This window comes from Staurois parvus, unplaced genomic scaffold, assembly GCF_062004578.1.
Source record: "Staurois parvus isolate SC_StPar_1 unplaced genomic scaffold, SC_StPar_1.0 ptg000304l, whole genome shotgun sequence".
NCBI classification, from domain to species: domain Eukaryota; kingdom Metazoa; phylum Chordata; class Amphibia; order Anura; family Ranidae; genus Staurois; species Staurois parvus.
The window spans coordinates 451,180-474,522 of record NW_028318100.1 but is presented as its reverse complement, the minus strand read 5'-3'; the positions used below and the strand labels follow the sequence as shown (position 1 = coordinate 474,522).

Genomic DNA, 23,343 nt, shown 5'->3' with positions numbered 1-23,343 from the left:
CCTTGTTAAAGGGGGCTTCCAGATTTTGATAAGCCCCCTGCCCACAGACCCCCCACAACCACCGGCCAGGGTTGTGGGGAAGAGGCCTTTGTCCCCATCAACATGGGGACAAGGTGCTTTGGGGGGAGCCCCCCTACCCCAAAGCACCCCCCCATGTTGAGGGCATGTGGCCTGGTATGGTTCAGGAGGGGTAGGCGCTTGCTTATCCCCCCCCCTTTCCTGACCTGCCAGGCTGCATGCTCGGTATAAGGGTCTGGTATGGATTTTGGGGGGACCCCACGCCATTTTTTTTTATTTTGGCGTGGAAGTTCCCCTCTAAATCCATACCAGACCCCAAGGACTTGGTGTGGATAGGAGGGGGGACCCCACACCTTTTTTTATTTATTATGGTGCCGGTTTTTAAATGTAATTCTTGCTTTTTTTTTATTCACTATAGCTCAAAAATTCAGCTGTTACTTCCCCCAGCTAAAAGAGAAAGTTTTCTTTGAGTTTATTTCCCTAAAGGAAACAATGTTTACTTTTAGTTTATTAAAAGATACAAAGTGATAGCTAAGCTTGTGAACTATAGTGAAAAAAAAAAGGCTAACATTTGCATTTAAAAATCAGCACCGACATACACTTTGTAATGCAAAAAAAATTATTAACAATTGTGTAAACCGAGGCATTATTTTCAATAGATTTTCATTCGTAAACCGAAAATTACGTTAACCGAGGCATTCGTAAACCAAGGTACGCCTGTATTAGTATTGCAATCCTTTGTATTGGGAAACATAAAACCAACATACATCTAAATTGGCAACATAGTACGACATTTGTGTCACATTTGAGATATCTGGCTAGTTACACTGACCTTGCCCAGGGACTTAGGGTTTATTCACATCACGGAAATAAAGGCTGGATTAGTGTGACAGCTCAGTGGATAAGTGGTTAGCACTGCTGCCTCACAGTGATAGGGTCGTCGGTTTGAATCCCAACCACGGCAATAAAATTGCATGATCTCCCTGGGCGGCTGCCCTAACATAGATGTGCTGGTGGCAGCATCTTTGCTTTCTGTCTAAATGATCTCTAGAATGTGAATTAGAATGAGGCCTTCTCTGTTCAAACACCTTCAAAAGCTGCTCCTTATGTGAATGTCAAATGATGGGATGAGATAAGGGCCTTGACTAATGATTGACTTGATAATGCTGGTTTGCACTCCGCCCCCTTTTGGGAAGGATTTGTCAAGCCAAGAGCTGAGAAAGAGAGAGAAGAGCGAGAGGGAGAGAGAGAGAAAAGGATTTAAAAAAAAAAATAAAATAATGCCATGAAATCCCCCTTCAAATCCATAACAGACCCTTATCCGAGCATGCAGATACCGCATGCCTTCAAAGGTTTATTTCCTTTCTTGAAATGCCTGCTTGATTCACACTAAATGCAATTTAAAATTGTGGTTTTTGTTGGCAATTTCACCATATTTTCTGTAGATTTACCAATGAGTTATTGCGTTTTCAATTGTGTTTGCATTGCAGTTTCTATTGTAGACTATATGTGAAATCGCTACAAAATGCAGAAAAAGTTAGACAAGAACTACATTTGAAATTGTGCTGCAGCAAATCACGTATGTTAAGACACTCACATCCACATTCATTATATCCGATATCAGGTACAATTTCAATTCCCAAATTGCACCTGAAATCACGCACCCTGGATGCGACTTGGCATGCGATTTGCATGCCCTGTGACAAGCAAATCGCATGCCAAATTGCACCCGATGTGACCGGGGGCTAACACCACAGTCACATTTAATCTGATTTGGAAATCGGGCAACTTACAGTGAAGTCGCACGATTTCAAAAACACATTGGATGTGAATGGAGCCTATAGTGGATAATAGGGGGCGACTTGGCCTACGATTTGCAAGTCGCCTGGCATGCAGATCACATGCCAAATTGCACCCGATGTGACTGGGGGCCACCCCGGTCACATCAAATCGGATTTTGAAGTAGTGCGACTTACACTACGGTCACATCATGCGACTTACAATGAAGTTGCATGATTTCAAAGTCAGGGGATATGCTGATTTAAAGTGCGATTTGCAAGACATCTGACACAGATCTCTCTGAAAATCGCATGAAAAGTAGTTTATTCATTACTTTAGAAATTGTTGCAGCTCCAAGCAAATTTGAACCACACCAATATGAACGCTGTAATAGCAATCACATTGAGTGCGACTTGGCATGCGATTTGCATGACATGCGACTTGCAAATCATATGCCAAGTCGCCTCCTATTGTCTGTTATTAGAGCAGTCACATGGGTGCGTTTCCGACACTGATTTCTAAAGTAGTACATGTACTACTTTTGTGGCGATTTGCGTAGATATGTGTGTCGGATGTCTTGCAAAACGCAAGGAAATCGGCATCTTCACTGTAAGTTGCACGATTTCTAAATTGGCTTTGGTGTGACTGGGGTGTAAGGCATTTTTATGTTTGATTTCCTGAGTGTTTTTCCAATTTATGAGAAATCCCACATGCTAGCAAAAGTGAATTGACATTTTCAGTATTGCATGCGAGATGTGGTCATGGGACTGCCTTAACTCATGCAATAATCTGGAGTGAATTATGGCTATAGTGCCAATAAATATTGCCATGGGGTTCCCCTTCACATCCCTGTTCAATGTTATGTCATATGCTGCACAGGTACACTTCACTGTGGCTTTCTTTCTGACTTTGATTTGTGGGGCCTGTATACCAAGGGTTAACACAGGTGGGAAGAGGATTAATCAGGTGCAAACACTTTCTCTGACCTGATGAATGACAGTGGTGGGTGTAGCCTATGTTATATAAAGCCCTTCAGTAGTGGGTGATTTTGTCTTGTAAGAGGCCAGGTTATTTTCAAGTCCTTGCCTGTTGTGGTTTGGGGAGGAAGAGATATTGTGGTGAATTGCCCCAGACCACACTCTGTGTTTTGATGTGGGCTGTAAATGTTTTTTTTTAACCACTTGAGCCCCAAAGGATTTACCCCCCTTAATGACCAGGCCTTTTTTTGCTGTTTGGCGCTGCACTAATTCAAATGATAATTGCGCGGTCATGCAATGCTGTACCCAAACAAAATTTACGTCCTTTTTTTCACACAAATAGAGCTTTCTTTTTATGGTATTTTATCACCTGTGCGCTTTTTATTTTTTGTGCTATAAACAAAAAACCACGAAAATTTTGAAAAAAAACAATATTTTCTACTTTCAGCTATAAAAAATATATCGTAAACTCAAAGTTAGTCATAAATTTAAGCCAAAATGTATTCTGCTACATGTTTTTGGTAAAAAAAATCCCAATAAGTGTATATTGATTGCTTTGTGTGAAAGTTATAGCGTCTACAAACTATCGTATAGATGCTGTAATTTATGCCTTTTTTTTGCTATACAGCGCTGCACTAATTCAAATGATAATTGCACGGTCATGCAATGCTGTACCCAAACGAAATTTATGTCCTTTTTTTCACACAAATAGAGCTTTCTTTTGGTGGTATTTGATCACCTGTGCGCTTTTTTTTTTTTGCGCTATAAACAAAAAAACCACAAAAATTTTGAAAAAAAACAATATTTTCTACTTTCAGCTATAAAAAATATATCGTAAACTCAAAGTTAGTCATAAATTTAAGCCAAAATGTATTCTGCTACATGTTTTTGGTAAAAAAAAATCCCAATAAGTGTATATTGATTGCTTTGTGTGAAAGTTATAGCGTCTACAAACTATGGTATAGATACTGTAATTTATGCCTTTTTTTGCTATACAGCGCTGCACTAACTCAAATGATAATTGCGCGGTCATGCAATGCTGCATCCAAACGAAAATTACGTCCTTTTTCACACAAATAGAGCTTTCTTTTGGTGGTATTTGATCACCTGTGCGCTTTTTATTTTTTGCGCTATAAACAAAAAAACCACAAAAATTTTGAAAAAAAACAATATTTTCTACTTTCAGCTATAAAAAATATATCGTAAACTCAAAGTTAGTCATAAATTTAAGCCAAAATGCATTCTGCTACATGTTTTTGGTGAAAAAAATCCCGTGCATTAGCGGGCAAACTGGCGCTATCTAGGAGGGGCGCTAACACTATCGGAAGTCACCAGTGACACTAATACAGTGATCAGTAAAAATCTGTTCACTGTAATCGGGTGACAGGGCAGTGAAGGGGTTAACTGGGGGGGGAGGGGGGCGATCAAGGGGTTAAATGGGATTTCTGGTGCACTAGCGGGCAAACTGGCACTATCTGGGAGGGGCGCTAACAGTATCGGAAGTCGCCAGCGACACTGATACAGTGATCAGTAAAAATTGGTTCACTGATCAGTGACACTGGTGACAGGGCAGTGAAGGGGTTAACTGGGGGGGGTGATCAAGGAGTTAAACGGGATTACTGGTGTACTGGCGGGCAAACTGGCCCTATCTGGGAGGGGCGCTAACACTATCAGAAGTCGCCAGCGACACTGATACAGTGATCAGTAAAAATTGGTTCACTGATCAGTGACACTGGTGACAGGGCAGTGAAGGGGTTAACTGGGGGGGGTGATCAAGGAGTTAAACGGGATTACTGGTGTACTGGCGGGCAAACTGGCCCTATCTGGGAGGGGCGCTAACACTATCAGAAGTCGCCAGTGACACTGATACAGTGATCAGTAAAAATTGGTTCACTGATCAGTGACAATGGTGACAGGGCAGTGAAGGGGTTAACTGGGGGGGCGATCAAGGGGTTAAACGGGATTACTGGTGTACTGGCGGGCAAGCTGGCGCTATCTGGGAGGGGCGCTAACTCTATCGGAAGTCGCCAGCGACACTGATACAGTGATCAGTAAAAATTGATTCACTGATCAGTGACACTGGTGACAGGGCAGTGCAGGGGTTAACTGGGGGGGGCGATCAAGGGGTTCAACGGGATTACTGGTGTACTGGCGGGCAAACTGGCGCTATCTGGGAGGGGCGCTAACTCTATCGGAAGTCGCCAGCGACACTGATACAGTGATCAGTAAAAATTGGTTCACTGATCAGTAACACTGGTGACAGGGCAGTGAAGGGGTTAACTGGAGGGGGGGGGTGATCAAGGGGTTAAACGGGATTACTGGTGTACTGGCGGGCAATCTGGCGCTATCTGGGAGGGGCGCTAACTCTATCGGAAGTCGCCAGCGACACTGATACAGTGATCAGTAAAAATTGGTTCACTGATCAGTGACACTGGTGACAGGGCAGTGCAGGGGTTAACTGGGGGGGGCGATCAAGGGGTAAACGGGATTACTGGTGTACTGGCGGGCAAACTGGCGCTATCTGTGAGGGGCGCTAACTCTATCGGAAGTCGCCAGCGACACTGATACAGTGATCAGTAAAAATTGGTTCACTGATCAGTGACACTGGGTGACAGGGCAGTGAAGGGTTTAATTGGAGGGGGGGGGCGATCAAGGGGTTAAACGGGATTACTGGTGTACTGGCGGGCAATCTGGCACTATCTGGGAGGGGCGCTAACTCTATCGGAAGTCGCCAGCGACACTGATACAGTGATCAGTAAAAATTGGTTCACTGATCAGTGACACTGGGTGACAGGGCAGTGAAGGGGTTAACTGGAGGGGGGGGGGCGATCAAGGGGTTAAACGGGATTACTGGTGTACTGGCGGGCAAACTGGCGTTATCTGGGAGGGGCGCTAACTCTATCGGAAGTCGCCAGCGACACTGATACAGTGATCAGTAAAAATTGGTTCACTGATCAGTGACACTGGGTGACAGGCAGTGAAGGGTTTAACTGGAGGGGGGGGGCGATCAAGGGGTTAAACGGGATTACTGGTGTACTGGCGGGCAATCTGGCGCTATCTGGGAGGGGCGCTAACTCTATCCGAAGTCGCCAGCGACACTGATACAGTGATCTGTAAAAATTGGTTCACTGATCAGTGACACTGGGTGACAGGGCAGTGAAGGGGTTAACTGGAGGGGGGGCGATCAAGGGGTTAAACGGGATTACTGGTGTACTGGCGGGCAAACTGGCGCTATCTGGGAGGGGAGCTAACTCTATCGGAAGTCGCCAGCGACACTGATACAGTGATCAGTAAAAATTGGTTCACTGATCAGTGACACTGGGTGACAGGGCAGTGAAGGGGTTAACTGGAGGGGGGGAGCGATCAAGGGGTTAAACGGGATTACTGGTGTACTGGCGGGCAATCTGGCGCTATCTGGGAGGGGCGCTAACTCTATCGGAAGTCGCCAGCGACACTGATCAGTAAAAATCGCTTCACTGATCAGTAACACTGGTGACAGGGCAGTGAAGGGTTAACTGGAGGGGGGGTGATCAGGGGGTTAAATGTGTCCTAGAGTGTTCTAACTGTAGTGTAGTGCTTGTGTACTCACTTTTTGGATGTCTTCTACTCTGTCTGGAACGGAATGTGTCCAGGCAGAGAAGAATGACATCATATCCTGCCCTGTGTATGTCAACACAGGACAGGATAGGACAGGGACCGATCATGTGATTTCAGCCAGAAATCACTGGCTGAAATCTAATGATTGATCCCTCCTGGATCAAATAGTGTCACCCGCGGGTCGGCGGGAGCGCGCGCGCGCGCCCCCTGCCGGCGAAAGTGTCGGGAGCGCGGAACCCGTTTTAAAACGTGGTTTTGCGCTCCACTGCCGCCCTGCACACGTATATACACAGTGGCAGGGCGGCAAGCGGTTAAAGTGTGTTTGTGTGTTATTGTACAATGATTGTGTGTTTATTATCTTTGCATTGTAATCCTAACACATGTCAATTGCTCTGCTCTTCCATATCTGCTCTTGGCTATAGTTTGCTTGCTTATTTAGACTGAAATGCAGTTTTCAGACAAACCTGATGAGAAATGTATGTGTGGGGGATTTGGGGAGGTGGGAGGTGTTTGTTATTTTGGCACTTATGTATATTTAAGTGATTCATATTAACCATTTGTTTCCTGCTGTAACCTGTGAAAGCACAGTTCATAATAAGTATAATCTTTAAATTGTAAGCTCTTATGAGCAGGACCGTTCTATTTTAGCAACATCAATCCTGCTTTTTTTTTTCCCACCAAGAAATTGACTGTACCTACTTGCTGCTGCTGTCCAAATAAATGTGGAATATGTATTTGATCAATAAACCTTTGGACTATGTATATATTTGGGGGGGTTATTTTCATGTTCAAGTTCAATATACTAGCACCCCTAACGCTTATATTTTGCGAGCTATATAATATGCCTAAATCTAGATTGTTAGAGTGCGCATATGCCCAAACTAACAAATCAAAGCCCCCATTGCACCACAAAATGATGTTATGTACCATCATGAATGCTGCTGCCAGACTCATTCACCATACTAACCGCTCTGTATCTGCCACCCCTCTCTGCCAATCCCTCCACTGGCTTCCAATTGCCCAACGGATAAAATTCAAAACACTAACACTGATGTATAAAGCCATTCATAACACTGCCCCTATTTACATCACCGACCTTGTCTCTAAATACCACCCAAACCGTACTCTCCGCTCCACGCAAGACCTCCTACTCTCTAGCACCCTTGTCTCCTCCTCCCATGCTCGTCACCAGGATTTCTCAAGGGCTTCACCCATCCTCTGGAACTCCCTACCCCACGCTATCAGGCTATCGCCTACTCTGCTCACTTTTAGGCGCACTCTGAAAACCCATCTCTTCAGGGAAGCCTACCCCAACCCCAGCTAATACTGGAATCCCCTACTCCTCCTACCACTCTATCCCCCACAGCTATTTACCTCTTGTACCACTATCCCCTCCCTCCTAGATTGTAAGCTCCAAGGAGCAGGGCCCTCTAATCCCTCTTGTATTGAACTGTATTGTTACTGTACTGTCTCCCTCCATAATGTAAAGCGCTGAGTAAACTGTCGGCGCTATATAAGTCCAGTATAATAATAATAATAATAATGAATAGATTGTGTTCAATGTGCAGCTAGCTATTCTTTTTCTACAATCCTCTTAATGGTAATAAATTAGGACCCCAATTTATGTTGACTTTGGGCCTTTACCGGCAACCATATATTCACCAATGTCATACATATATTCGCCAATGCCAAATCCACAATAGAACTGCAAACATATTGTCAGGGTTCTGTCCACGGCAGAAGTTCTGAAAGATCTGGCATTTCTGCCAGTACTCTTCATTGCCACAGAAGTACACATCAGCCTCAGTTTGGTGCCAGGCGGCCTTTATAAGGAGTCTCATCACTTCCTCAAGTTGCTGGATGATCTCTTGCTCCCTGTGCTGTGTTCCTGTTTCCTGTGATTCTCACCTGTGATTTCCTGTTACTGACTCGGCTTGCTCCTGGACCTGTCTACTCTGCTTTACCCCTAATCTGACCTCGGCTTGGCTTACGGATACTCTCTCTCTCGCTCCTCTGTGTATGACCTGGGCTATCCCATCTGACTACGTCTGCTCTGATTCCCACCTGGCATCTGACTGCCACGTACCTGGTTGGGGAGCGTGACATGGAGAAAAGGCGTCCTCTTACGACTCCAGCTCGGAGCCCCTGATAGTGGGAACAGAGGGCGCAAAGCCAGGAGTGGCACGAGTTCTGGGCGGATCTGGAGCTGGCGGCAGGTAGCGGAAGACCCAGGAGATCCGGATGCAGGCCAGGTGCAGATGCAGCAGCAGGCAGGTATGGCGCAATCAGGATGCAAACAGGGACTGGACATCGGAGCATGGGTGCGGTAGCAGGCTGGTATGGCAGTCACCAGGATGCAGGCCAGGTACAGATCCGTGGGTGCAGAAGCAGGCAAGTATGGCACACATCAGGATACAAGCCAGATGCAGGACCGTGGGTGCAGCGGCAGGTAAGTATGGCACACGTCAGGATACACACCAGATGCAGGACCGTGGGTGCAGCGGCAGGTAAGTATGGCACACGTCAGGATGCAAGCCAGATGCAGGACCGTGGGTGCAGCAGCAGGTAAGTATGGCACACGTCAGAATGCAAGCCAGATGTAGGACCTTGGGTGCAGAGGCAGGTAAGTATGGCACACATCAGGATGCAAGCCAGATGCAGGTGCAGGTACGTAGATACAACAGAGTCAGACAAGCCAGGTCAGTATTAAGCAGGCAGATCAAGTACAAGGGAGCAGGCAAGCAGATGGTCAGGGATAGCCAAGGTCTGTGCAGGCGGAGTTCTTTCTTAGTCAGGGTCAGATCAGAATACAAACAACAGGATCAGGTTATTACCTGATCCTGTTGTTTGTATTCTGATCTGACCCTGACTAAGAAAGAACCTGCATCTATTGTGCAGGGACATTGTAGACCAGAAGGCATTGGTTGTACTGTATTGCAGGTTTAAATAGCCCATCTAGTGCTTACGCAGACTCTACTGTGCATATGCGCACTTCCACGCTTCTGCGCATGCGCTCCCGCGCACCACCGCGACCCGAAGGGACCTGTCGCCGTCGCACAGCTGCACGGCGACAGGGTCCCTGACACTGACCTTGGCTTGAACTGACTACCCAATAAACATCTAAATCCCAGAAGGGCTTACATACCACGCACAGGCACCTCCTGTCTGCAGACGTATCTCCGTGCACCAGCTGTGCTTCTGAGTGGACCACCAACCAGCACTCCTACAGGCGACCTGTGCAACTTTGGGCCAGACTCCCGCTGTCCCACTCTAAGGGGAGTGCAGAACTTAGCCGCAAGGGAAGCCCTTTCTCTATTGGCCTCCATCACCGGGTACGTGATAGTATCATCCAGCCAGTATTTCCGAGGCCGAGAGAGGCGCTTCCGCACTAGAGGCCCTCTGCCAACAGATGATGGCACTTACCCAAGCAGTGAAGGATCTACAGCAAGGATACTTCCAGCTAGAAGGGCGTCTTCACTCCCTCTCTACTTCCGCGGACCAGGATCCCTCCGCCAGTTCCAACCCAGTAGCCGCACCTGCCAGTCAGTCTCCTGCCACCACTCCTGCTGTAGTGTTACCCCCTCCAGAACCCAGAGTTCCTACTCCTGCACGTTTTCTCGGGGATCGACGTAAGTTCAGAGCTTTCAAGAATGCCTGTGAATTATATTTTGCTCTGCAACCCAGGACCTTTTCTCTGGAAGCGGTCAAGGTCGGGTTCATCATCTCCTTCTTGTCTGAAGAACCTCAGTCTTGGGCACATGGTCTTCTGGAACAAAAGAGTCCAGCACTTAATTCAGTGAGTGAATTCTTTGAAGCCATGGCTGCCCTCTACAACGATCCCCAGAGGACCTCCATTGCTGAGTCCACCGTCCATGCTTTATTACAGGGTCGGTGGCCTGTGGAGGACTACATAGTGGAGTTCCGTAAATGGTCTGCAGACACCAGTTGGAACGATGCAGCATTGAAGAACCAGTACCGCCTGGGCCTGTCCAAGTCCCTCAAGGACGAGTTAGCTAGGGTGGAAGCTCCATCCTCCTTGGAGAACCTTATCCTGCTCGATGCTCAGTTGGATCGGAGTCTACGGGAAAGACGCGCGGAGCATACTCAGACCTTGTGGCCCACTTGGGTTCTACCAAAAGTTCCAGAACCAATGGCTCCTGCCCTTGCTCCACAACTCAACATTTCGGAGGTAGAACCTATGCAAATTGGCCTTCTCTGACCTGCCCTAACTCCGGAAAAAAAGGCTACGCAGACAGCAAGGCAACCTCTGTCTTCACTGTGGGGCCACGGGCCACTTCCTGTGTAACTGCCCAGTATGACCAAGTAAGTCCAGCCAGGCCCATCCTTCAAACCTTCAGCTATCCGGGACTTTAACCACCCATGTCATTCTCCCCATGTCTTTGCAGGTGGCTGGAAGGGACGTCAAGTTGCGGGCAGTCATTGACTTCTTAGACATCCAATTGGTCAAGGACTTACACATCCCTCTTCTGCCTAAGAAATAGAGACTTGATGTCTTACTTGCGGATGGCACTACTCTGAGTTCCAGACTTGTTACCCAGGAAACCATTGCTATTCTTGCAACCACCGACTACGGCCATCAGGAGTTTATTTGTTTTGACGTCATCAGATCCCCCATGTTTCCAGCCATCCTAGGAATACCCTGGTTGCAAGCCCACAACCCACAGATCAATTGGCCCAAGATGGAAATCATCTTTTCTTCATAATATTGTCTACAACACTGTGGTGCCCCTGCTCTCACCAATTCTTCTGTATGTCTCTCAGTCCAACCTCCACCAGAGGCCAGTCAATCAGTTCCCTCTCCCTACCACGACTTCTTGATGTGTTTGATAAGAAGAAGGACGACACATTGCCTTCTCATCGGTCTTACGATTGCCCAATTGAGTTACTCCCAGGGGGAGAAATGCCATTTGGGTGAATTTTCCCATTGTCCGAACTTGAACTGGAAGCCCTCCGGCACTATCTAGATGAAAATCTTGCTAAAGGATTCATCCGCCCCTCTCCTGCCGGGGCTGGTATTTTCTTTATAGAAAAAAAGGATCTGTCTCTTAGACCTTGCATTGACTACAGGGAACTTAATAAAATTACCATTAAAAACCGATAGCTTCTTCCTCTGGTGCCTGAGTTGTTTCAGAAATTTCGAACAGCCCGAGTGTTCACTAAATTGGACTTACGGGGGGCCTACAATTTTGTTCCGTATGAGAGATGGCGATGAGTGGAAGACCGCCTTCAGAACACGCTTCGGACATTTTGAGTACCTAGTGATGCCGTTTGGGCTATGTAATGCCCCTGCTACGTTTCAACATTTTGTGAACGACATCTTTAGAGAGTACCTTGACCTTTTTGTGATTGTCTACCTGGACGATATCCTAATTTTCTCTACATCGCTGGAACTCCTTCATGATCACGTTAGGAAAGTTCTAAACACTCTAAGGATGCATGGCTTGTACGCCAAGGTGGAGAAGTGTGAGTTTGAGAATCAGTCCATCTAGTTCTTGGGGCTCATAATTTCCACTGAGGGAATCTCCATGGACCCTCAGAAAGTATCTGCTATCCTGGATTGGTCTACACCTTCAGACAGGAAAGGGGTCCAAAGATTTGTTGGTTTCGTCAACTTTTATCGGAAATTTATTAAGGGCTTTTCCACAATCATTGCCCCTATTACTCAACGGTGAGTGCCAGCATACACGATTTTGCTGGAGCCAGGAATCTCAAAAAGCATTTGAGCAATTAAAAGATCAGTTCACCTCCGCTCCTGTGTTACAGCATCCAGAGCCAACACTCCCCTTCAACCTGGAGGTGGACGCATCTGAAGTTGTGCAGGAGCTGTACTCTATCAGCGCCAGGGCCCAAAGGCTCTGCTTCACCCAATAGCCTTTTGTTCTAGAAAAATGAGCCAAGCTGAAAGGAACTATGATGTGGGTGATAGGGAACTTTTAGCGATTAAGATAGCCTTCAAAGAATGGAGATATCTCTTGGAAGGAGCCAGCTACCAATTATGATTTTCACAGATCATAAAAATCTGGAGTATCTAAGGTCCAAGTACCTAAGACCTCGACAGGCTAGATGGGCTTTATATTTCTCCAGGTTTAACTTCCACATAACCTACCACCCAGGATCCAAGAATGGGTAGGCAGATGCCCTTTCCCGCATGTTCCCAGACCCAGAGAAGCCTTCTCCCCCCAACACCATTTTGTCGGCTCAAAATTTTTTGCTGATCCAACCCAGCCTAAAGTCTTCAATCAAGCAAGCCTCTGCACTATGTCCTGAACTCGAACAAAATTCGCTTAGAAGGCAGGATGGTCTTCTGTGACACAAGGATAAAATCTTTGTACCCCAAGAAGTGAGGTCTCAAGTTTTCAGGGCTTTCCATGACCATTAACTGGCTGGACACTTTGGAGCCTGTAAGACAATGGAACTAATCCAGCAATCCTTCTGGTGGTCCAACTTGAATCATGACTTATGTGAAGTTGTGCACAGTATGTCTGCGGAACAAGGGAGACAAAGCCAAGGCCTGGGGGTTGCTGAGGCCCCTGCCCATTCCTGATCATCCCTGGGAGATGGTCGCAATGGACTTCATTGTGGATTTGCTGCCCTCGGAGGGGTTTACTACCATTCTGGTAGTAGCGGATTGGCTATCCAAGATGGCCCACTTTTTACCAATGGTGGGTACTCCATCCGCACCAGAGACTGCACTAACCTTCAAAGAGATTGTCAGGTTACATGTTCTGCCCAGTAAAATTGTCTCAGACCGAGGGGTACAGTTTACGTCCAGGTTCTGGATAGCCCTCTGCAAGGCCCTGAAGGTGGAACTCTGCTTATCGTCCGCCTACCATCCCCAGAGTAATGGGCAAACGGAGCGAACGAACCAGAATTTGGAGCAATATTTACGGTGCTTCTCTGCTTTTTCTCAGGATGATTGGGCATCCCTACTCCCATTGGCAGAATTTGCTTACAACAATTCAGTCCATTCTGCTACAAACCAGTCACCATTTTGGGCCAATTATGGATTCCACCCTTCCTCCATACCTGACACCATTCCTGAAGCTTCGGTACCCGCAGTACAGGACAGACTCTCCATGCTACAGAACAATTGTAAAGTCCTCCGAGAGTCTATACTGAAATCCCAGGCTGATTATAAGAAACACTACGACAGGAAATGGAGAGGAAACCCTCCTCTGAAGATTGGAGACAAAGTTTGGCTATCAACTGCCAATCTAAAACTCCCGTGCCCGTCACAAGTTGGATCCAAGGTACATTGGCCCTTTCCGGATCAAGAGGGAAATCAATCCAGTGGCGTTTGAGCTGTTCCTTCCGAAATCATACAAGATCCACCCAGTTTTCCACGTCTCCCTACTCAAGCCAGCTCTTCCTGATCCTTTTCCAGGGAGAGTAGAACCACCTCCTCCACCGATAACAGTTGGGGAGGAGACAGAATACGAGGTTGAAGCAATTCTGAAGGCAGAAGGCAGGGAAGACAAATCCAGTACCTGGTCAGATGGAAGGGGTACCCACCTAAAGAAAGTTCCTGGGAACCAAAAGGCAATGTACATGCCCCCAGGCTTCTCCAAGAACTTCGTTCCAAGTATCCTTAAAAGATGGCCCAGGTGGGCATCCGGAGGCTGCCCTTTGAGGGGGGGGGGGGGCACTGTCAGGGTCCAGTCCACGGCAGAAGTTCTGGAAGATCTGGCATTTCTGCCAGTACTCTGCATGGCCGCAGAAGTACACATCAGCCTCAGTTTGGTGCCAGACGACCTTTATAAGGAGGCTCATCACTTCCTCAAGTTGCTGGATGATCTCTAGCTCTCCATGCCATGTTCCTGTTTCCTGTGATTTCTGACCTGTTACCGACTCGGCTTGCTCCTGGACCTGTCTACTCTGCTTTACCCCTGATCTGACCTCGGCTTGGCTTACGGATACTCTCTCTCTCGCTCCTCTGTGTATGACCTCGGCTATCCCAACTGACTACGTCTGCTCTGATTCCCACCGGGTACCTGACCTTGGCTTGAACTGACTACCCAGTAAACATCTAAATCCTTGAAGGGCTTACATACCATGCACAAGCGCCTCCTGTCTGCAGACCTATCTCCGTGTACCAGCTGTGCTTCTGAGTGGACCACCAACCAGCACTCCTACAGGCGACCTGTGCAACTTTGGGCTAGACTCCCGCTGTCCCACTCTCAGAGGAGTCTGGAACTTAGCCGCAAGGGAAACCCTCTCTCCATTGGCCTCCATCACAGGGTACGTGATACATATATTTGCGAATGTCATATACACAATGGAGCCGCGTGGAAAATTGCTATGATGCACAAATAAACGCCAAGACGTTTGTGAATTTTTCTTTTGTGGAATTCCAGACCACATCCAGATGGGCTGCCTAACGTGTGGGAACATGCAAAAATACTGCAGGCATATTATTTTAAAAGTGTTTTGCACCTAACCGCACAGTAGTGTGGTGCAATGCGTTTTGGTGGCTGTGAATGCGTTTTGGTGGCTGTGAATGCATCTGTGTTTACTAGACGTGTGGAGGTGCAATTGAGTTTTCATCATGGTACCTGTGCACATCTGCAAAGGGCATTGCATTTTTTTGCTGTGCAGGAAAATGCGTGCTCTTGCATGCATTTCTGCACCACAAATGGTGTGAACAAGTCCTAGGGGCCAGTTCACACTATAGAAACACAGTCTAGATGTGTTCCAGATGTGTTTTTGCATGCACTTTTTTGATGCATGTTTAGCGTGTTCCAGAGCATTTTGGATGCGTTTTTGACATGTTCCAGTGATTTTTTTTAATGCATTCCAGTTAATTTTTCCCCTCTCTTTTTCTTCAATTTAATAAGGGACATGTGTGTTTTAGTGCATTCCAGGGCATTTTACCGCATTCCAATACAGTTCTATGCATAAACAGTGCAGCCTGTTCTACTTTTTTGGCAGCACCTGCAACGCAGTGGAACTGCAAGCGCTGATGTGGACTATGACATTGACAACCATATAACCTTCTTTCTGTGTGTTTGTGATGCAAAAAAAGCAACTGAAACACATGTAGTGTGAACTGGCCCTAAAGGTTATTATAGGTAAGGGAACTGGACTGACCAGGAATTGTGAATTCAATCAGACTATTATTATTATACAGTATTTATAAAGCGCCAATAGTTCGCTCAGCGCTGTACATTACAAAGGGGGACAGAACATGTGACAGAACAATACCAATACAATACAAAACATGAGGGGATCGAGGGCCCTGTTCTTTCGAGCTTACAATCTAGGAGACTAGTGGTGAGATCAGGGGTGGACTGACCATTTGGAAACTCGGGCACTGCCCGAGGGCCTGGGGTCAGTAGGGGGCCCCATGAGATGCCCCTGGTACACCTTTTTCATAGGCTTTTTTGAGTTTGGGCAAGGACACAGGGGCCCCATGATCCCCTATTGCCGGGGGCCCCAAGAGTTGTCAGCCCGCCCCTGGGTGAGATACAATAAGGAATCTTATAATAATGCGAGATCTGAGCTGTAGGTGATAGGAAATGAGACACATTAACTTGATCAGTAAATAAATAGTTAAATAAAAAGAGTGGGGCGGTGATACATAGATTTGCAGATGGAACAGGTGATGACAGGGGTGGTAGGGGAGGGGGTTAAGTTGTATAAGGAGAGAGGTTTAAGGGCTCGTTCACACTTGACTTTATTTTTAACTCTTGCCAAACTCCCCTATAGCGTTTTGGGAAGCGTTTTTAACACTCCTCAAATACCCTATGCACGGTTTTGAGGCATCTGATAGGCGTTTGCCAAGCGTTAAAACTGCACCACAAATGCTGTAATGAAGTTAAATGGTATTAATGCTCTGCAAACTCCTTGCAACCGTGTCGCAACCGCATCGTAAACACCTGCCAGGTGTTTGAGGAGTGGCACCATAGACTTGAATGGGAGGCTTCAACTCCTCCTGACTCGACATGAGGCACCAGTTTTGCTGCAATGCTAACGCTTCAGTGTGAACAGCACTGCGTGCAGAATTTTCATAGGCGTTAGAGAAGCGTTAAAAACTTCTCAAATGCCTGCTGACAAAGCTAGTGTGAACGTAGAAGAGAAGAGAAACAAATTTGTAATGAAATATAAACAGAAGGAAAATTTAAAGTTTCAAACTTGTCAGAAGAACAGGACGCAGGTAAGCTTCACTCCCTTTTCACTTTCTAGTCAGTAGCCAAAATCTTAAATGATTGATCAATATTCCTGGCACTGACAAAACCCTGAACATTGATCTCCATATTTTTGGCATTCACAAATGTCAAGGAGCTTGCAATCTAAGGCCAGAAACTCAGACATATACTAGGCCCAATTAACCTAACAGCATGTCTTTGGAGTGTTGGCAGAAACACACCAGTGCAGAGAAAGCATGCAAATTCCAGACAGGTGCAGCCATGGCTGGGATTAAAACCCATAACCCAAGTGCTGTAAGTCCTGAGTACTAACCACTAAGCCACTATAGGAGACAGAGTTTGAGCTGGAATGTAGAATAGTTACATGATTAAAGAGAATGAAGATATATCATTATATTGGTTAATTAGAACTAGACATTCAAATTATTTGAGTTAAAGTGTGAAAATGTTTGACATTTAAAAATAGAATGTATGACATTGATTAGGAAATGCATTAGTTGGCCGATCATTTTTGGAGAAACAGAAAAAAAAATTATAATATAGGTGTGCTTTTTATTTTAAATTATAAGTATTCTCATATGCAAACAGAAAACCGCCAAAGGGACAAAGCCCGCGGTTGTGCGCCACCTAGCGAACATATCCGGCATTGCATCTAGAAATGTGCCTGATGCGATTCCGTATTTACGAACAGAAAAGAGTCTACAAAGTAGACTCTTTTCAATGAGCTTGCTAGACACCTTTCTGAAGACTGACAGGTCTTGATTGATTGAATTGAGTCTGCCTGAATGTTCAGCGTCTGCTGGTAGACTCAATTCTTAGTAAATCAGGGCCACATAGTCAGAAGTTGTTTTTGTTGTTTTATTAAGGGGAAAATGGCTTGACTTGGTAAAACAATATAAGAACAAACCACCTTCTCTATGTACAAAAAAAAAAACGCAGATCCTGGACTGTGTACTCCTTCCAGAATAATCGATCCCTAAATGCTCAACAGCAAATATTCCTTTTTTAGGAGCTCCATGTCCCCTGAATAAAACCCAAAATGTCCCAACACTTTGTAAGAAAACACCAGCCCACCTGGCTACTTTTTTAAGGTGTCCCAGAGCAAAGGATTTTTTAGGTTAGCTGTGACAGTGTCCCTGTGAAAGCATGGATATTGCATCTGGCATCGTTCTTTCTTGTAGGCCTTGGAGTTATAGGGGTATTCACACAATCCCTTGTATCCTGCTGCATTGGATAAGACTGCTTGTTCAGGCCTTTTACCGTGCTAGTCTTCCCATGCCGGGCAGGGTGTCTACTGGATAGGACTTGTAATGAAGTTCACTTTCTCCTGCTTCTCCTTCCTTCCCCAGCGTCCACTCCCAGGCATCACGATCCTCAGCACTCCTTCTTCCACCCAATCACCAGACTCCCCTGCTGGCTAGGCTCTTTGATATTTATGGGCATGTCTCACCACACTGCCTGGAGATCGGTCAAACTTCCACCAATATACAGATCCTAGTCTCTACTCCTCCACTCACTAGTTTCTAGACATTTCCATGGACCTCCAGAACCAGGGGGAGGAGACAGAGGCCTGACGTGCAGAGCTGTCCAGCTTGACCCCCACAGACATGCTCATTGCAGCTACTTCTGTGAACCAAAATAAATTTACCTCTCTAGCACCACTAGAAGATGCTACAAGCATGGTAACTTGAGTCTGCCACTGTTATTCTCTTTCCTGACTGTCAAACTGACCTTCTAGCTTCAATGCTTTCTGAGTAACTGAGTTGGAACAAGTATAAAGAGTTCCAACATTATTCTGACTTCAGAAGTGGCATGTATGCTTTGTCCCAGTGTGTAGGAAAGTACAGAAACTCAAGAGTTAGCCAGAATTTCCAGAAATGAAGAGTAGTATATCCTAAAAAAATAAAAACTCTTGTACTGTATACAATACATACTGCAGGGAAAAATAGGATAATGTACAGTATTAGCTGAAGCATATGGCTAACTGAAGTGCTAATTCCTTGTCTGTTATTTTGAGATTTGCAATGCATCTGAGTTTTTAATCTTTTGGGGTGGTGCAACGAAAAACTTGCACTAAAATATTTAGAGTCTTTAAAAAATGTATACCTACCACAAAATTGATAAAGTGTTTAACTGTTCTGCCTATCCAGGACAAAGTAAAAGGTAACTTCATCTTGGAGCTGCTCGTTGGATATCTACCTTCCATTGTCATCACTGCTGCTAATTTTATTCTTCCAACGTTCTTCAATATCACCATCAAGTTGGAGAAGTACACCTTCAGCACAGATGTCAGGTTGACACTTGTCAGGTCTGTTTTGCCACCTGGAATATCTATTCATACATAGTGTATCAGTAATATGTCTCAAGTTCAGACTATGATTATTCAATTTTAGTTATTGCATCATTTTATATTCACCTGACATCAAACAAATGTAAAAACATAAAATTTTTATTACTGAACATACTAAATAAATACTATATATAAAAAGTATGCATTCCCTTTAAAGTGAAGTAATGTTAAAAATAATCTTATTGATAATAATATAAGACATAACAGGTCAATTAATTAAATGTTTTAAAATCAATACTAGGTGGATGGGTATAGTTTACAGCCATGAATAAGAAAATTATTTTTTTCCTTCACCTTTCTGCAACCCCCCCCCCCCCCTTTTCTTTTTTTTTTTTTTCTTTTTTTTTTTACTATCTTTGTGCTTTCAGAGAAAGAGACAACTGGTGATAAGTTGTCAGAAGATCTGCCTCCCTAGCACATCCCATTCACACCTGAGTGTAGTGAAATGCACAGTCCCACAGTTTTTTGTGTGTTTTTAAAGACTCATTGTCTATAGGGCAGCCCATACAGTTGAATGGGCTGCCATACACACGACAAATGCTCCAAAGTAGATCCTTTTTGGTCATGGAGCATTGTGCATTTTGGCAGAAAAACATGTATCTGCTAACTGCGATGGGGGTGTTATTTACAATTGTAATTAGCCTAATTAGCCTGCTTTCACATCTGGATGTTTCTGAACAGACAACTTGTGATTTGCCCTGTGTCTCAGAAACACGAAGCAAATGCTTGTCACACTTGCATTGCCATTTAGGCTGTGTTCGCATCTGTGCATTTTTGAAAGCATGGCAACTCTCACAAAAAACACATCTGCACGTTTTGGAATGCACGGTGACCTGCATAGAATATGCATAGAATATGTGCAATCTGCCGTGCGTTTAAAAAAACGCATGTCGGTTTGCATTGCCATTTAGGCTGCATTTACATCTGCATGTTTCCTGCATAGCATATGTGCGCATTGCTGTTCATTTCGGAAGCGTGCGTTGTGCTTCTGTTGCCATTTAGGCTGCGTTCGTGTCTACGGTTTTCTGAATGTGTGGCAAATGTGTGTCATACTTGTTGCCATTTAGGCTGTGTTCGCTCCACGCATTTTTGAACTCACAACAATGTGCGATACGCTTACGTTACCATTCATTCACATCTGCATGTTTCCATTATGTATGACAACCAGCAAGAAAATGTGCGCTTTGCTTTGCATTTTGAAAATGTGCAGCATTGTGCATCACGCTTGTGTTATCATTTAGGCTGTGTTCACATCTGGGCATTTTTGACCGCACAGCAACCCACACAGAATATGCACGCTTTGCTATGCGTTTCAAAAACGTGGAGCAATGCACGTTGTACTTGCTTTACAATTCATTTGCATGGCAACTCCCAAGAAAACACAATTTGCCCTGCATTGTGAAGCACAAGTTTGCATTACCATTTTGGCTGCACTCAAATCTGCTTGTTGCAGAATGCATGGCCACTTGTTTGGTAAACACGCGGCAATGTTATTCACACTTGCTTTACCTTTCATTCACATCTGAAAACACACAGCATCTCTTGTGTTTGTGTTACCATTTTTTCACATCTGCATGGTTCCAAATGCACGGCAACCCAAAAAAAACACATGCTTTACCGTACGTATTCACCACGGCATTACCATTCGTTCACATCTGCTCGTTTCTGAACACACAGCAACCTACAAGAAAATGCATGCTTTGCCGAGCATTTTGAAAACGCGTGGCAATGTGTGTTTAGACTTGCATTACCATTTAGGCTGTGGGTACAAACGCATGGAAACCTGCACAGAAAATGCATACTTTTCCGCGCATATCAAAAATGCGTGGCAATGTGCGCCATGCTTGCGTTACCATTCATTTGCATTTGCACATTTTGGAGTGTACAGCAATCTGCTAGAAACATGCTCTATTGAGCTGCACTCAAATCTGCACATTTCTGAACGTGCAACAATTTGCACAGAAAACGCGTGCTTTGCTGCATTTTTTTGGAAACACACATAGCACTTGCCTTGCCATTATGGAAAGGCAAGAGTGATGTGCATTTGCAGCGCATTTCTGAAATGTGTGGCAAAGCACTCATTTTCTGTGCCAGTTGCCACTCATTTGGAAACTTGCAAATGTAAATGTAGCCTAATTGTTAATAACACCCCAATCACAGTTAGCAGACGTATGTTTTGCCAAATGACAAAACGCACTACAAATGCTCCAAAATGACTCCACTACTGAAAACATTCTAGAGCTACTTAAATGATTTTTTTTAATTCATCCAACAAACTGAACAAAGACAGCAAATGGATTCTTCTATCCACACAAATGAGGTGTATGGAGGAGCCCCTCCCCCTCCAGGACATTGTATCCTGACAACAGGACTCTCCACTGTCAGAATACACTGAAGAGAAGCTGCTTGACTGAGGGACATGCAGAATATTGAGGCTAGTACTTACCACCTGCCTCTTAACAGCCATCATCTCCCACCAGAATAACCACGCCACTCTCCTTTTCTTTGGTGAAAACCGGCCATAGCAGCCCCATTTATTTACATAACTCTTACAAGAAAAACATTACATTTTGGTACAATTACACCATAATAACTGACATTAACAACCCCCTCCCCAACCGGGTCCCAGGTCCCGGGTCTTCGAAGGCACTGTTACTCACATTGATAACTTGGCTGTATCCGACTCCCACCGAAAAGGCCCCCAGCCGCTGCCACACCACCTCGGGGACAATACTACAAACTACGTAGTCCCAGATACAGCCAATGACCTCCCCACGTTACCAACCACCTTATAACTGGGAAGGGACACCCATACCTACGATGGACCCAACCCATAATCCACCAACTCTTCACTCCAGCACCGCCTTCAAAGACCCAGCGACCCCCTGCCGGCTACCATGACAAACAGAAACAGGCAGCCCCCCAAAACATCAAAATTGGAGAGAAAGAAAGGAAGGAACCCACATCGAACAACACAGGATAAACACAAAAAGGAACAAACAATAAACAAAGCAAAACCAAGCAAAACAGGAAGCAAAACCACTAAACAGCTCCAGGGAGGGTGGGCGGGAGAAACCTCACCCGTGCTGGCACAAGCTCCGACTAACCCCCGACAAATTCCAGCTCCCTTTCCTCATCCTGGCAAGACCACCCTCTAGCCCGATTGCTCCAATCTGGTAAGCAACCATCCCCCATCTCCTATGCTCCCCCACACAAGCTTCCATCTCCACCTTGTCTGCAAGCCCCAGTCATGCTGGCCCTCCCTTTAGCTTCGCTCGTCCAGCCCCTGACTTGACTGAGGGACATGCAGAATATTGAGGCTAGTACTTACCACCTACCTCTTAACAACCACCATCTCCCACCGGAATAACCAAGCGACTCTCCTTTTCTTTGGTGAAAACTGGCCATAGCAGCCCCATTTATTTACATAACTCTTACAAGAAAAACATAACATTTTGGTACAATTATATCATAATAACTGACATTAACAACCCCCTCCCCAACCGGGTCCCAGGTCTTCGAAGGCACTGTTACTCACATCGATAACTTGGCTGTATCCGACTCCCACCGAAAAGGCCCCCAGCCGCTGCCACACCACCTCGGGGACAATACTACAAACTACGTAGTCCCAGATGCAGCCAATGACCACCCCACATTACCAACCACCTTATAACTGGGAAGGGACACCCATACCTACGATGGGTCCAACCCATAATCCACCAACTCGTCACTCCAGCACCGCCTTCAAATACCCAGCGACCCCCTGCGACAGCACATGAGTGTGAACCCTTACACTCGTGTAGCCCGCCACACCCTCAATGCCCACTGGATACCATCTTGGAGGCCTAAGGACCAGAAATCAATGCCTACCGCATTGAGATGCACTCCATCCGCCCACAAATACCGCCAAGACTCCTCTTCCAACTCACGATGACGGACTGCAAGGCCTCCGTTCCATACAAAAAAAGTGCCACCTCCTTGTTGACCTTAATCCGGGCCTTGTTAAGTTTGGCCACCGAAAAAGCCTGACGCCAAGCCGTACGGGCCACCATGTCAGACCAGACCATAACAGTCTGTGGAAAGAAGGACCGAAGGCGCAAAAAATCGAATTTAATGTCCCGGATCACCTCACGCATAGATCGTAGCCCAAGGTCATTGCCGCCCACATGCAACACCAGAACGTCCGGAGGGCGATCTAACCGGGAATACCGATGGACCTCAGGTACAACCCGTGACCACAACATCCCAGGTACGCCAAGCCACCGAACCCTGGCCTCCCTCCTATCAAAACCCAATTGCCGACCCTCCTTCCGGACTGTCGCCCGCTTTGCCCCCCAAAAAACATAAGAATGGCCAAGGATCTACACCAAACTGACAGCTGAACCTGTAATGAAACAAAACACCAATAACAGAAAAGACAGCGTAAAGACCAAAAAACACAAATCAACCACCCAAA

At 45.8% G+C, this 23,343-nt stretch overlaps 1 protein-coding gene across 4 annotated transcripts in view; it reads left to right on the top strand.

Annotated features, from left to right (window-relative positions):
* Positions 1-23,343, top strand: part of TMC4 (transmembrane channel like 4) — an 880,426-nt gene that overhangs the window by 447,308 nt on the left and 409,775 nt on the right. For all 4 annotated transcript variants that reach the window (XM_089683320.1, XM_089683318.1, XM_089683319.1 and 1 more), the window contains one exon: positions 18,688-18,845. In XM_089683320.1, coding sequence (XP_089539446.1) covers positions 18,688-18,845 — 158 coding nt within the window. The remainder of the gene's footprint in view (positions 1-18,687; positions 18,846-23,343) is intronic.